This window comes from Diadema antillarum, unplaced genomic scaffold (assembly GCF_040938485.1).
Source record: "Diadema antillarum isolate AM-2024a unplaced genomic scaffold, OU_Dant_1.0 seq00000247_RagTag, whole genome shotgun sequence".
Taxonomy (NCBI): Eukaryota; Metazoa; Echinodermata; class Echinoidea; order Diadematoida; family Diadematidae; genus Diadema; species Diadema antillarum.
In genome coordinates this window covers 143820-158416 of record NW_027271291.1, presented here as the reverse complement: position 1 = coordinate 158416, position 14597 = coordinate 143820, and the positions used below count along the sequence as shown (strand labels likewise).

At 40.6% G+C, this 14597-nt stretch overlaps 2 protein-coding genes across 5 annotated transcripts in view; one reads left to right on the top strand and one right to left on the bottom strand.

The window, feature by feature from the left end:
• Window positions 1-599: 599 nt before the first annotated feature.
• On the bottom strand, window positions 600-12866 carry LOC139729580 (uncharacterized). Its single transcript, XM_071640504.1, has 7 exons — window positions 10195-12866; window positions 9449-9587; window positions 8770-8828; window positions 8046-8138; window positions 6949-7076; window positions 3401-3593; window positions 600-2945 (listed from the first exon to the last, which is right to left on the bottom strand). Exons 2-7 carry the CDS (start codon window positions 9510-9512, stop codon window positions 1311-1313), a joined length of 2172 nt encoding a protein of 723 aa, XP_071496605.1. The 5' UTR covers window positions 9513-9587; window positions 10195-12866; the 3' UTR covers window positions 600-1310.
• LOC139729590 (uncharacterized) overlaps window positions 5155-14597 on the top strand; it is a 34472-nt gene continuing 25029 nt past the window's right edge. For all 4 annotated transcript variants that reach the window (XM_071640516.1, XM_071640515.1, XM_071640514.1 and 1 more), the window contains exon 1: window positions 5155-5327. The gene's annotated coding sequence lies outside the window, so the exon portion shown is untranslated. The remainder of the gene's footprint in view (window positions 5328-14597) is intronic.

Below are 14597 nucleotides of genomic sequence, written 5' to 3'. Positions count from 1 at the left end.
CAGCAGGCTGTATTCACGTTGATCTGCATTTGACAATGCGCTTGTTTTTACGTTGGTCAGTGTGACGTAGAAAAAAAAAGAAAACTCCAATGAAAAATATGTATTTCTGTATTCACCGTCACTTTTTCACTTTGCAAAATAATTAGTCGATTAATCTCTACCTCTTAAGATAAAACAGTGTAAGAAGAATCAATTCTGCGAGCTTTGACTTTCCATTAACTTTCAAAAGGTATCGCTGCAGGTTCTGAAGCGTTAACTGGTATACACAGTATATAGAATCTATCCTTTGTGACTATGTGTGTGAACATAATCGTTATAGAGCCTGTGAATAAAGGCAAGTTACGAATCATGATATTCAAAGTCCTTGTGTTCTTTTTTACACCTGTATGTTGTAGCGGAGATCATCCCTGATTAGAAAAGTTGTTTCAACAAACTTCTACAGGGGAAGGAAGAGATGTGTGGCAGAGAGAGAACATGTTCGATTTCTTGGCCAAAAGGGTCAACTTTCTGTTGAATTTGTGTAGTAATGTTCTTCACCCGCATGTAGGAACATAGGAATATGAAAGAAAATTTACAAAAGCTGGAAACTACCAAGGAAATCTAATTACCAAGTGTATGTACATGTATTACAGTACGGAATGAGCCTATAAACAGACGATAGTTACATAAACACGGCACGCACACAGAAGCACATACAAAGTAATAAGATAAAACACACCGGCTACACGTTTACACAGTCACCGTGCTTTTGATATGTACGTTTAGCTAATGCAATAATACGTGTGCTCTTCTGTACTGTAGGTCTTATAATCGAAGTACTCGAATTCCACCTGCAACTGTGCGTTTATTATGTACGTATGGCTATTTACAATATTACGCCATGAAAGACTGAAAAGAAAGGGCCAAATATTGAACCCCTCCCCTCTATTGAATATCTTAAACTCGAGGGCATCAAATGTGAAAGCCTAATAAGAAAAAGAGGGGGGGGGGGGGGGCAAATATCGGACCCCTCCCCTCTACCATCTAAAAATCAAAGTATCTCTGGGCAACTGTGCATTTGGTATCATGTACATATGGATATATGCAATATCACCCCGTGAAAGATCGAAAAGAAAGGGCCAAACTATCCTGTCGATCTACTGTAGATCTTAAAATCGAGGTATTCGAATTCTATGTGCAACTGTACGTTTTATGTGTAATTATGGCTGTATACATGTGTATTTCGCCATGAAAGACCGAAAAGAAAGAGCCAAATATAGGACCCCTCTCCTCTACTGTAGATCTTAAAATCGAAGCACAGTATTCAAATTTTAGGAGCAGCATGTATGTCGCTTGCCAGTGGTGTAGACTTGTTTGTCGCCTTCCTGATGAAAGCTTTCGTCTCCATCGCGAGATCGCTTTCTCCGAAGTCTTCGACTTCGTCGTGGCTTCTTCGCTTTTCGCTCTTTCTTTGGTTGGCGATGTCGTCGCTTCTCGCTCTTTTTCTTCTCGGCGGCGACAGTCTTCGCCAGTGGACGCGGCGATCTGAGGAGGCGAGATAGGAAAGAGCTTTCCTCGACCTGTGAAGGGCATTTCACCGTGTTGCATTCCGTACCTACGTGGACGCTGCGCTGACGAGAAGCCGTCTCCTGATTCGGAAAGCGGGTTGGGTTATCACAGTTAGCAACAGTTCCGTCTTCAAGGAAAGCACAAACGTCCATTTTTGAAGACATGGCTGCAACGGTTGCTGCAGTGGTGAAGGGAAAGTTTGGGTCGTATTTGCTCGGGGTGGTACCTGAGGAGCTGGATGAAAAATGTCCTAACGATCCTAACCTTGGTTCTGCTGTCGGCGTCAAGGATGATCCAGAATTTTCCTGCTGTGTATCATTATCTTCAGAAGAGACTGCGCAATGTGAACGCTGGTACACAGACAAATGAAGCGCCGGTGGGCGGGTCAATACGCGTACCTCTTTTTGCCCCTGGCTGTCAAAACGCATATTTTCACTAGTAGAGTCGCTGGCGTGGATTTCAACGGTATCGGAAGTCGTTCCGCTGCAATCATCAGTGAGAGGATCTTGAGAGTTTATCAGGCTGCAGACATCTACCGTGCTGCTCTCATCGCCTGAGACCGAGTCACTGACTGCAGTCAAATACTCAGAGGTCATCGGAGAGACGGCCTCGAAATCATCGACGGTGCCACCTTGCGACTTCCTCTTTAAATCCTGCGTCCCTTCATCCCCGCATGTGTCAGGATCAGTTGTCTTGCCTTTCTTGGTCTTGCCCTGTTTCCGTTTTTCTTGCTTGTCAAGCCACGCAGCCGCCCGGCAGAGCGCGGTCACTTTCACCATATTTGCGCGCCTTTTCCCAGCGGCATTCTTCTTCCGCTTCTTATGTCTCTCTTTGGATCGTTCATCATCGATGACCAGCACCATTTCATCTTCATCTCCATCTCGACTCGTGCTTGGATTTCCATCCGATGTTTCATCTCCACTTTGTGTCTTATCGGTATTCTGTGTGGCGCCATTTCGTTCCTTTACACCAATCATTATGCAGTGACTCCCTACTTTTCGTAACAGCATGTCTTCTTCCCGCGCTCCGAGACGACGCACGCGTTTCCGTGTGCTTACTCCCTCTCTGTTCTCGGCGTGGAGGTCGCTGTTCACGTCAGAATCTTTCGCGCAATGTTTTGTCTCCTCGTTGTCATTCAGACGGGAGGTGATTAGGTCATCAGCGCTGTCGCTCTTGTTCGCCTGATCGAGCTTCCTTTCGCCGCCATCCGTCAGAGTCGAATGAGCTGGGCTAGTGCCGCCGCTGTTCTTCTCTTCTTCAACAGGCATCATCGCCACTTCTGAAGGATCTTCGATTTCGGGTGTCTTATCAGAAGTACCATAGGAATGAACTGTCTTCCGTGTGTCTGCCTCCTCTTGGTTCGTTGCATGGAGCGAAGAGCGCAGTGATGCTGGAACCTGCAAAGGTAAATTAAACTTTCTCCTTTTAACTATTTAATGTAAGATGATGTGTATACGTTGACATGAATTGTTTTCACTTCAATCACACAGAATTGTTATATGTAATAGGCCCCAAATCGAATACACAAACTGACTTATATACATTGAACACAAGTCAAGAGTCAGCAAATTTCAACTTGCTGTCCTGTCCTACATAATTATAACTTTTTGCGTGCGTCACTTCAAACTGGAGATTCATTACTTCGGCTAGTTCATTATTTCGTCAAGATCATGATAATCAACCCCCTTGAGTCATGAGCTTCGTGAAAATACATGAGAAATTATTTTTTGCAGTGCTTTTTTTTTTCTTATTTGATGTACATTTGTGATTTTGCACACGCGGAAAAACTGTAAGGGAAGTGGTGTCTTTGATGATACTTTGCAGAGCAACTCATCTCAATAACTTCTCTTACCGCAGGGTATAATTGTCTGCTCATCTCAAACTCCATTGACGTACTTCGACTGTCTTTGTATCTTGACCTTTCAGCTGACTCCTTCCCTTTCGTTTGGTTGGACGTTGGTCCGTGCTCAACGTCGAGTTCGCGAGCATCCACATTGTTGTTAGTACCGCTATCATGCTGATCTGGGCAGAGATCTGTTGGTTTCCTGTTGAGATAACCAATGAAGAGGGCAATGACTTGGATGTGTGGTTGAGTGATATGTATGTACGTATTATGAACCAGGTGTCGACACTAACTTTTCTCTCTGGTTGCCTCTTTGGGTCACTGAAGTCTTTAAATCTGAAATTTTGGTGGCCTGAAAAAGAAATCTGGTGACCCGAAAGAAGAGCAAACGTAAAATCAATTTGAATCTTATTTGCCCGATAGGGACACCAAAAGATCCGTTTTCGAAAAGTGGTGGTCCGACATCACTGTTTAGTGGCCCCAGGCCACCGGTAATGTCGAGCCCTGCATAAAGACACACATATCCAATGATATCTGTACACACACTTTCTCTCTCTCTCTAACGCACACGCACACACATACATACACAAACACATAAAATATTTTACACAAAGCAATTTCAGGGCGTCAATGACATCACTGCCGATGGCATTCGGTGACGCCAATGAAGATACAACGGAGAAGAAAAGGTTTGCAATTTCAACAGAAATCTTAACCTTTGTTGCTCATTGGGCAGAAGCCTTTTTTGAAGATTTTTTTTTCTCTGATCCGCAGAAATAAAAGGGGATTTGAAATATGCTATATCATACGACTGGATTAAACGTAAAGCAGCGTATTGGGAGGGGATGGGGGAACTGACGTGACTTTGTTTGATAAATTGTTTTGTAAAATTGTTTTGGAGTGAAAAATTGGCAATAATGTCCATGATAAATGGAATGGTGTTCTGAATAAATAAAAATAAAAGAGCAAAAAGACTCTACATTTGATACCACACCAACTCTACAAGCAAAAGAAAAAACAACAAGTATTGATGGACGGAAATGTTTATTATTCATGATGAGGCGGGGAGTGGGATAAGAGCATCGTTGGTACTATTGCTCTTCATTCCCGCCATCAGGTAGGGGATGTTCAAATATCTTTTGTATCATGTTCAGGATCATGTATTACATTGTCATCTAGCTGCTTTTCCAATCAGAACGGGATGTGTCATTTTCTTGCAGCATTACGATTTTCTTTCTTTCCTCCTCCCTGGAAAAATAGTCGCCTCTGATCAATCATTAATATGCCAAGAATGCCACTTTAAGATATATCATCCGAAACACGAAATCTCGGTTGAATATGGCACACAAATATTTTATGAAGGATCGTTCCCCTCCCCTCCCCTCCCCCTTCCCCCTCCTCCCTCCCAGACAGAAGGTTTCCAGCTGTCCTAAGTCATTCTTCACGCAGACTTCGGGAGCTGGAGGCGAGATTCGCTGCCTTGAGCTCAGCAAGCTTCGCGCGAAGATGCTCACTTACGGGTGTTGGTCATATCGGATACGAAATGACCACTTAACGACTCTAACTCCAGCACCAGCGGGCATCACCCCCGTGGGTGTGCCGTCGCCATGGCATCACATCAGGGAAGGCAACGGCATTCTCGCCCAACCGCCCTCAACGAAGAATTGCACACTTCAATGAAAGCTGGTCACGCTACCTTATGGGTAATTGGAAAAAGTCCCCCCCCCCCCATCCCCTCCTTCTTTTCTCTGTGCGCCACTGGTCTAGTCTGCGGAAAGAACTATGATAGCAAATCAGAGCAGTCAAGTCGAACGAGGGGAGCACAAACAATTACGGAAATTCACTTCTGTAGGAATGACGCTGATAACGCCTGCTGCCGACTTCTCCTGGTATCGACACGTATCTACGATTCCCGAAATCGGCTTTCACTTCTAACGTAAGTAAGGCCCAAAGAAATGCAAATGACGCAAATGCTGTTTAGACTGAGCTTAACAAATGGAACTTGCCAGCGTGCCAGCGATGCGTATCTAATTAGTATTCGGTGTCGAAGACGGGAAATTCTGAGGCCGGAGAGTAAGCATTTTGTGTTTACAGTCGATACAGCATTGTTTCTGCTGAAAATACCATTTGGTTCGTTCCAACACGTGACGTGCAATTTAGCCGTAATTGGAATTAAACAAAACAAGGTAAAAAGGTATAGGAAATTAGTAATGGATTAATGATTCATGCATTATAGAGAGAGAGAGGTATGTATTATAATTATTGTATGCGTCATGTTTTATTTCTTCATTTCGCAGATCACTGATCAGTTTAGGTGTCCCTCCGCCCCCCCCCCCAAAAAAAAACTTTACAATACTCATATCTTGCACATGCATTCGACGCATATAGGTAAACAATTCTTCTGCTGCTCGCTTGATGAAATGTTCCGATAGAAAAATTGATTATTCTGTTGTTACACTCAGTCTTAAAGTGACATATCCAATGCTTTAGTATGCGAGCACAAGGCCATGTTGTTCTAAATTCCACCGCGTATGTAGCTTCCTACACTGCTCTATGGACATTTGAGCCAAACGACATTTAAGTTAATTGCCTCTGCTATTATTAATAAACTCTTCTAAAATCTAAAACGAACATGAGGCCAGAGGCCATATGGCAGATTACTCGAGAAAGGGGCGCTGGAATGTAATGAGGAATCCAGTCCGTATCTCATTTTCTTTTCCTCTCTCTTTCTCTTACACTTTCCGACACGTATTCAGACAACCTTTGAATTTAAGATTCAAGTGATTGATATAGGATCAAGCATGTACAACATTCGTTCACCTTTCCAAATCTGCGGTAAAAGTACGAGATCTTTGTTCGTCTTTCAAATTCACGATAAATATTTTGTATAAACTTTGTAATTCTGCTTTTTCAGTTCACATGCTATCACGAGTTCAGTATAGACCCTCTGATGTTCCATTCAAAACCAATACTAAAACATGCAAAACAAAATTGAAAGTAATTTACGTTTGCGAAAAGAAAACATCAACAGCTTAGTTCAATTCCCTTTACTTACCGCAATCGTGAGCGATTGCATACAAAATAATGTGTTTAACTGTGCATAAGCGTTTAAAGTGAAGTTGTGGATTTGAGAGGTAAAATACAGAGTAGATTTTCAATTTAATTTTGATTCTGCGATTTAGATGTTGTGTTTCTGTTGTATTCTAGCACTGGTTTTCATATCTGTATATACGCATCCAGAACACTGCAGATGATGTCTGTCTTCAAACACGACGCGCAGACGCAAGCAGCGTGTAGCTGTGAAGGCCTGTTTATCATTTCTTTCTTGCATGCATACAAACACAATAACAGACGCGATCACGCAAGCACATACAATTACAAATTCTCTTTCTTGAGAGCAAAACCATGCCTATTTACATTTCCTATCCATTTCATTTCCAAACAGTTGTTCATCATTTTGTTCCTTTATTAACCATGTCCATTACTGATTAGTTTATGATCTATCTATCGATCCACAAATTGATTAATCCATTCAGTTATTCATTCTTGTAAGAAACCTTGTGTGTTCCAGCCAGTTGAGGTAGTGGTCCCTCTGGCGGGATGCATCATGTAAGAGTGATGTCAGCTCCAAGGCCAGATCAGGATAGTCTTGGAGCAAGTGGACAATCCTTGTCTCTATCAGCAACTTGGCGTTGGCATGGCAACAAAGAAAAAAAAAAGCACTACATTAATTCTTTAACATGAAGAGACAATTACTTCGATCTAAATGATTAAGAGTAAACTCACACAAACAGAACGCTAGAACGTTCGTTAAATCGGACAAAAATGTAAGGAAAGTAGAGGAGTTTGGCAGTGTCACTCACACATGTATATGTTGGTTCCGACCACTATATGAAATAATTGACACGTATCATTCGCATTAAAACAAGGAACCATAACTTGGAATAGTAGCTTCCAGGATTGAAGGATGAAGCCTTTAGATTGTTCCACTTTGTCTTTTTTGTACAAGCCGATGGGAGAATATTATGGTGAGACGATGACATCATCCTCCTATCTGATTGGCATACATTGTTGAAAGAGCTATTGTGATGTCAGAGCATGTGAATGTTTTCCTTTCTCACGTATCACACGTGTACGACCTTCCTAAAGCTTTGACTGTAATTCATGTCTTTGAAATCTTTCCAAATGTAAGGAAACCTATAATGACGGCAATGTTTATTTATACCAATGTATATAGGCCAATCATCTTTGAGTTAGCATCATAACTGTATTTCAAAGCGTGCGTATTTTTTTTAATCATTATATCAAACCTCGTTGATACAAACTACTCAAAAATTATTGACAAGACAAAACGATTATACAAGGCGATTTTAAGACCCTCTAGCATCGATAAAAATCGTCCCCTGTATAAAAAGGGGGTAAAATCAGACGCAATCATTAAAACAGGATTACACTAATTGTTTATCTCACATGACACCAGTCCGTTTGAACACACCATTCTAACTGCAAACTAAAAGAATTTGCCTTAATGGCGTATAGACTCGTTTAAACATTACTCTAAGATCTAACTGCACATGTAAACTCTTGAAGTATTCAACACACGACACGAGCCCAAATGAACATGATTGTGGTTTTTGTTTGCTGCTGTACTTACGATGTCATATTTGTTCTCGAGTGGCACAGGGTCAAAGTCGATTTGTAGTAGCAAACTGACCAGGAGCCGAAATTTGTCGACTGGAAGCTCCTTCTATATGAATACACCAGGAAAATTCTGACACCGTGTGAGTGATGAATAATAATTTGTGGAAAATCACATGAAATAGAATAATGGCGTAATTCTCGCAAAGCTCAGTAACAAGGCATTCCTGCCGTTGTTTTTGTTTTCTCTGCAGTCTGAAAATTAAAGAATTGCACAGTACCCCGAGGGCACAAAGAAAATTGCGAAAGTATTAGTGTTATTCTGGATACCAGTTACTCATAATGTCATGAGTTAAATAAAAATATGTGACACCTTTCACTAGTACATGTATAAGTATTATTGTCAATTCTGTCCTTGACACTGAGGAGTATTTGAAGTGGTCTTAAATTAGATTAGCAAAAACATCTAGCAGATACTTCAGCGTGTTCTTATCTACAACCTCCAAAATTTAAGTTTATGAAAATGATCGGTCGTGTCAGCACAAAGGAAATAAAGATATAGATATAATCTGAAGGAAATTGATTAAACAATCAATTACATACCTTTATTACATTTTGGAAATGAAATATTCAACTCTTTGGTGAGTTTACTTATAGAACTATTGACTTCACTGCCAAAAAGTTGTCGAATTACAATGTAATGGAAACAGAAACAATTAAGTTACCAAGTTACGCTGTACCTTGATTTTATTGAAGAGATCCACCACAGGTCGTATACTCTGCTCTGAAATGTTAAAGGCTGGGGAAAATAAAAAGGAGTGATCAGGGTCATTTAGTGTTTGGCATTTCATTCGCATCTTAATTTGCTGCTCGGAAGATTATCTGACCGGCCAAAATTTGGACGAAGAAATTTACGTAGGATGTGTAAAGAAATTCTTCAAAGACAAAGATTGACGTCATTCATATTGCTTTTCTCTTTTCCAGTCGTGAAGTGTTTTGATTTCATCAACGCAAAAAAAAAGAAAAAAAAAAAGAAGTATACACTACACCAACAAAAGGGTCATAAGAAATAGTTATAAAATACAAACAAATTGAGAAAGAGGCAAACGAATTCAAGGATGAAAATCGTTATCGTAACTTTGATTATTTCATGCCCTAGTACCTGGCTATTGAATATCAAAAAATGGGAAGAAAACAATACAGGTGATCGAAATGGAGAAAAAAAAAAATCTCGTCTTGTTATATGCAGTCACGCGTGACAGCGAGTTGCCTATGTTGGAGTATTGAATTGTCAAAGTGACATGGATACAAATAATGTGTATGCTATGATAATTGTTACAACAGCATACATGTACATCATTCTGGCAGCTGTACTGGTACCTGTGCATGAAACGACATGTTTTATATACCACTTCGTACCTGGAGAGAAGACGGCACGTAGCACCGTCTGTGTGTCTTCGCTGAGGTACTGTGTGGCGAGCATTGTTCGCTCTAGAAGTGGCGTAACATTTGCCCAGTACTTCAATGGATGGGAAAACACCGCCCTTCAAGCTGTCGCCTGTTGGTACATGCACAGATGGAGAGGTCAATTTTTAGATAAACACAAGAGTGACGGAAGTTATTGGGGAACAGATATAGAGAGAAGAGAGAAGAAATATGGAGAATGGACGAGAAAGAGAGAGAGAGAGGAGGGGAGAGGACAGATAAAGAGACACGGAGAGAAGTAGAAAAATAGAGATAAGAGATAGGGAGAGAGAGAGACGGAAAGGGGTAAAGTGGGACTTTCACTTCTATACCGCTGCAATATACACATCACTGGAAACTATGATCAGGTACTTTCTGCTCAACTTGTGTTTTCTTGCTTTATTTAATTTTGCAGGGTTTGGCAATCAGTCTGAATAGGCCTAATCTTTAGTTCGTTTTGCTTCCGATTTTCAAATAATCATGACATCTGCATGATCTGAATTCAACTTTCACTGATATCGTATGATTATAAAGCAGAGCATGTTGAAAGCAATACACAGAGGATGACAGCAACGATAAACTTGCATAATATGCGAGGCTCTGTATGAATGATGGTTGGTGTTTATTTTGTGTGTCTGTGTGTGTGGGTGGGTGTCTGTGTCTGTGAATGTGCTGTACATCAAATATTTCGTTATACATACACTTCCTCCTTGTTTCAAAGCGTGATCTATAGTATTGCGTTGTGTGATGATCACTCCACCTTGACTGAATGCCATCATTCCATTTGAAGATAAATTATTCCTGCATTATGGAAGAACACATGGTCATTTCAGTCTTATTACCAGTCAATATATCATGTCTTTACGGGTCGTCAAGTGATAACAATCAAAATAAAAATGGATAGAACTCTACAACGTATATTGCACCCTCCTAACAGGACAACCTCTTTCAAAAAATAGGACTGTGAAAGAACAGGACAAATAGTGTGTGTGTGTGTGTGTGTGTGTGTGTGTGTGTGTTTCCAAGAAGAAGAATGGACAAAAATGGACAGATGTTAGGCCTACACTGCAAGTTTTTTTTTTTTTTTTTACTTTATTTTTCTCCCTTAAAGTGTCAGAACAATATTCAAAACACTTTAGTCTTCTGAAGCTTGACCGATGGAATGCCCTGACTGGAGCAGAAAGTGTAACTTCATCTTTGTAAAAGAAAAAAAAAAGAGAGAAGACACCAGGAGATTTAGCTACGGAATATTTCCTTTACCTTGCCTGTTCTTTTCATTTTTTTTTTTTTTTTTTACTTTTAATCATACAGGTGTATATTTCGTTTTATAGAAACAGGTCAGTTTCGGGGTTTCTTCAAATGTGAAATGCTAAACTTGCAATGATTGAAAAGCTTTTGCGAGATGATGATCACGACCTGTCAGTCGTTTTCAGTCGTCATCAATTGTAAACCAAACCACAGCTTGATTGGAGATGGATCGGAAGCGTGTTGTTTTACGTTTTTAAAGCTAGACCTCTAATTCGTTTCTGTCCCTTTTCACGTGATAAACATAGCTAGACAAACACACACGCTAGTACACAGTACATGTAGGTCCTACTGGTAAATGAAGTTGACATAGAATCTAGTTCTATAGCGTTAGTTCTAAAATATTGATTTTGCATGAAAATACTCAGAGTCAGAGTCAGAGTACTCTACTCTCTAATAGTACAGTAGTACCTAGTAGGTACCTAGTAGGCCCTAGTACCGGGTAATTATTAAAAATACTTTTTACTTTTCTCTGGGAGATCTAATAGTTACCAGAGGATTTAACATAACCTGTATAAGGCTGTAAAGTTTTGAACATTGCTATTTTTCTCAAATAAACATGAATTTTCATTTATTTAAATTGTCTGTCAATTGTGCATGGTAATCATAATGAATAACAACCGGAAACCATGAGTAAAGTTGAGAGATCTGCTTGAATTTGAAGCCCAAAATATTTTTTTTTCTTTTCAAATGTTGGAGACATTTATTTTTAATGCTCTATAGTCTTATAGAATCTAAAGTTAATCATTTTCTTTCTAAAAATGTTAGCTTTACTTTTGAGGATAATCTTTATGTGTGCCATATCGATGTCTGATTACTGAGGCCAAGGGGGTTGGACACCTCACGTGCAAAACACTAACGTTCTAAAAGAACTTCTAATTTAAGTGAAAGTTCAGTCAGTACACACACCACGGTCTATCTCCAGATTTGCAAATTTGATGTTTTAGTTTGCATGTTTTGCCACTTTTGGATACATGTAGAAGGTCCTAGATCTAGGTATTTTACTCTTATCACTCTTAAATCTTAGCACAGTTACATCTAACGGTTAACATTAAGATTGGCCACTTCTAACTTTTAGATCTATCGTTAGTAACATTAGAATTTACCAGTATGAAACGTTTCTAGAGGTCTTTTCTGTTAGTAGTAAACGCTATCTTACGAGTACGACCTTTACGTTAGAACTAACAATGGTAACATTAACGTTAAATCTAACGTTAACGTTAGGCCTAACTTAGGAAAATGTTCCATTCAAATTCTAAGATATGAGGTAGATTCTACTTTATCAAAACGTGGTCGATATGATGAGCAGACCCTGTTAGTGCCATAATAATCAACCTATTGATTGTGGGCATCTTCGGCAAGACAAGACAAAGCCTAGCTGCAGAGACTCCAACCCAAAGCACCTTCTGATCTCTCCTGCCCGAAACCCCTAGCAAACGGGAGACTCCAGCTTGATGTGTGCGAAGCGCAAAGTTCCTATGGTTCTAGATGTTCTCTGGTGCTATCTAAGGCTTATTTCTTTAACATACGATGGCAATAAGTAAGAAATCCTTTCCACCGGGAGACACAGAGCCAGGGCGGGAGAAATCGACTCTCAAGCGGGAGAACGGGAGATTTGCAAAAAATGGGCTTTCGGCGGGAGATCTCCCGTCGAAAACGGGAGAGTTGAAGTCTCTGTAGGGCCTAGCTGTAATTTTTCTAATCTACTCAACAGTTAGCAGGTAGGCCTACCACAGTGTAGGCGTAAAAAGCCCTATGTCAACTATGACAAACTCAAACGAATTTACCTTGTCAATCTAACGTTTAGACTGCATGCTCTTCATTACCGTAGTGCGTGCTGTGATGATCTTCTATAGACTATAGTAGCCTACCTCCGCTCCGGACCTCCGGCTAGCGCTAGCGTTAACGGTTCGTGAAATCATTAGGATATTAACAAAAAATCCTGCTTTGACATGACGGCTTGACGCACAATAAAATCACGGCTTGTTAGATTTCAACAAGCCAGTAGTTAGACGTAAGACACCATGGTTAGGCCAATCGCGTATCATCCATGATATGATACCATGTATATGTACGTACCAAAGAGATTATACCTATAGAGTAAGTAGTCGCCATACGCGTGCGTACAAATAGTGCGTCCAAAATTGAAGAGGGAGCGCACACTCAGCTCCTGGCACTGGATCTAAGTCTACGTTCAAGTCATATCTTCTCATATCATACCTGGAATGATCTGTTATTCTTCATTACACATTTTCATTTTCAGAATCACAATGTGGTTAATTGTTTAAATATTAGTTTCTACGATGATATCATATCATTTGAACCATTTGGTAGAGTCCAGACCTTTTTGTTGTTCGCAAAATAAACAGTGGGAACTTGGATGTAGACTAGACAGTACTTGAGCATTATGACGTTTTTTTCGCGTAAATTCCCACTCACGCCATAAAATCAAACAACATCAGCACCATTATGACGCTTAAACATGACCATTGTGACGTCACAATAAAACAACGCAAGGTCACTGCGCCGAATATTCAAGTCGAGCGCAATAAACAGTGCGCTGCCATCTACTGTACAGGAGCCGTGCAATGGCGGCTCCCACAACGCGAAATGGCAGCTCCCTTGCGCGCGCGGCTGCCTCCCCACTGGACTACGCCCTCTTGTGGTATAATCTCTTTGTACGTACCCTGTAGGCGCGGCGAGTCTGTCGTGTATCGAGGAATGTAAACTGCGCGTGTATGAAGTGTGTGAGCGTGTTGAGGCCATAGAGATATATACTAAGAACACTAGAGGGTGGACTCCGTAAAATCCCAATAAAAGGAGGCGTTCGCCATTTTGGTGCGGGCAAATTTCGACTAGCGACCGTAGCGGAGGAGCATGTAGGGAGATCGACGACGGGATGCAACGGCAGTAGGCTAGCATCCTATGCCAAGGTCTCCATCGAAGTATGGAAATTGAAAGTGTTCTTAAATTCGTAAATTCTACTTAAAGTACCATAGATCTATGTTGCAAAATGCCTGAATCATGTGCTGCTTTTGGATGTAGAAACAGGAGAAAAGAAGGGGAGCGGAGTTTCCTTTCACAAGTAACTAAAATGACATTTATAGTGTGTGTTAAACAGATCGATTGAGATTCAAGACAAAAAAAAAAAGAAAAAGAAAAGAAAAGGTCTTGCAAAATTCGTCAGGGGGCACTCCGCCCTCCCTCAGCCATTCTCGATCTAGTGCTACTAGATAGCTAATACAGTGCATAACTATATGCAAGGTCGGCGGAACGGGGGGGGGGGGGCATTTGCCCCCTTTCCACAATGAAAAAAACCTCCCCCTTTTAAGTTTAAAAAGTGCTCTTTTCTAAGTGCCCTATTTGGCCCTTGAGCCCCCCCCCCCAAAAAAAAAAAAAATGATAATAATAAAAATGAAATAAAATAAAATAAAAATCGTTCCTCACCCTTTGCTATACCAGCAGTTAATTTTACTATGGTGATAGTGTGAGAAAAGCTAGAATACGTAATATATGCCTGGTGACAGGACATGTATGCTCCGGCAGTGATATCTTTCTGAAAATAGAGTAAGCATCATGGGTACGTCTGACTGGGCTTTTGGTTCAAGGCAGGGTGAGGATTAGGATTAGGGTTAGGTGTTATGATTTGGGTGAGGGTTTATGTAGGCTTCAACATTAGCATTTCGAGCTTGAACATAATGTCATGGCAACCAATATGCCTACACGTACTTATAAAAATGATTTATTTCATTTCCAAAAAAAAAAGAGAAATACAATGAAACACTCGTATACACAGATG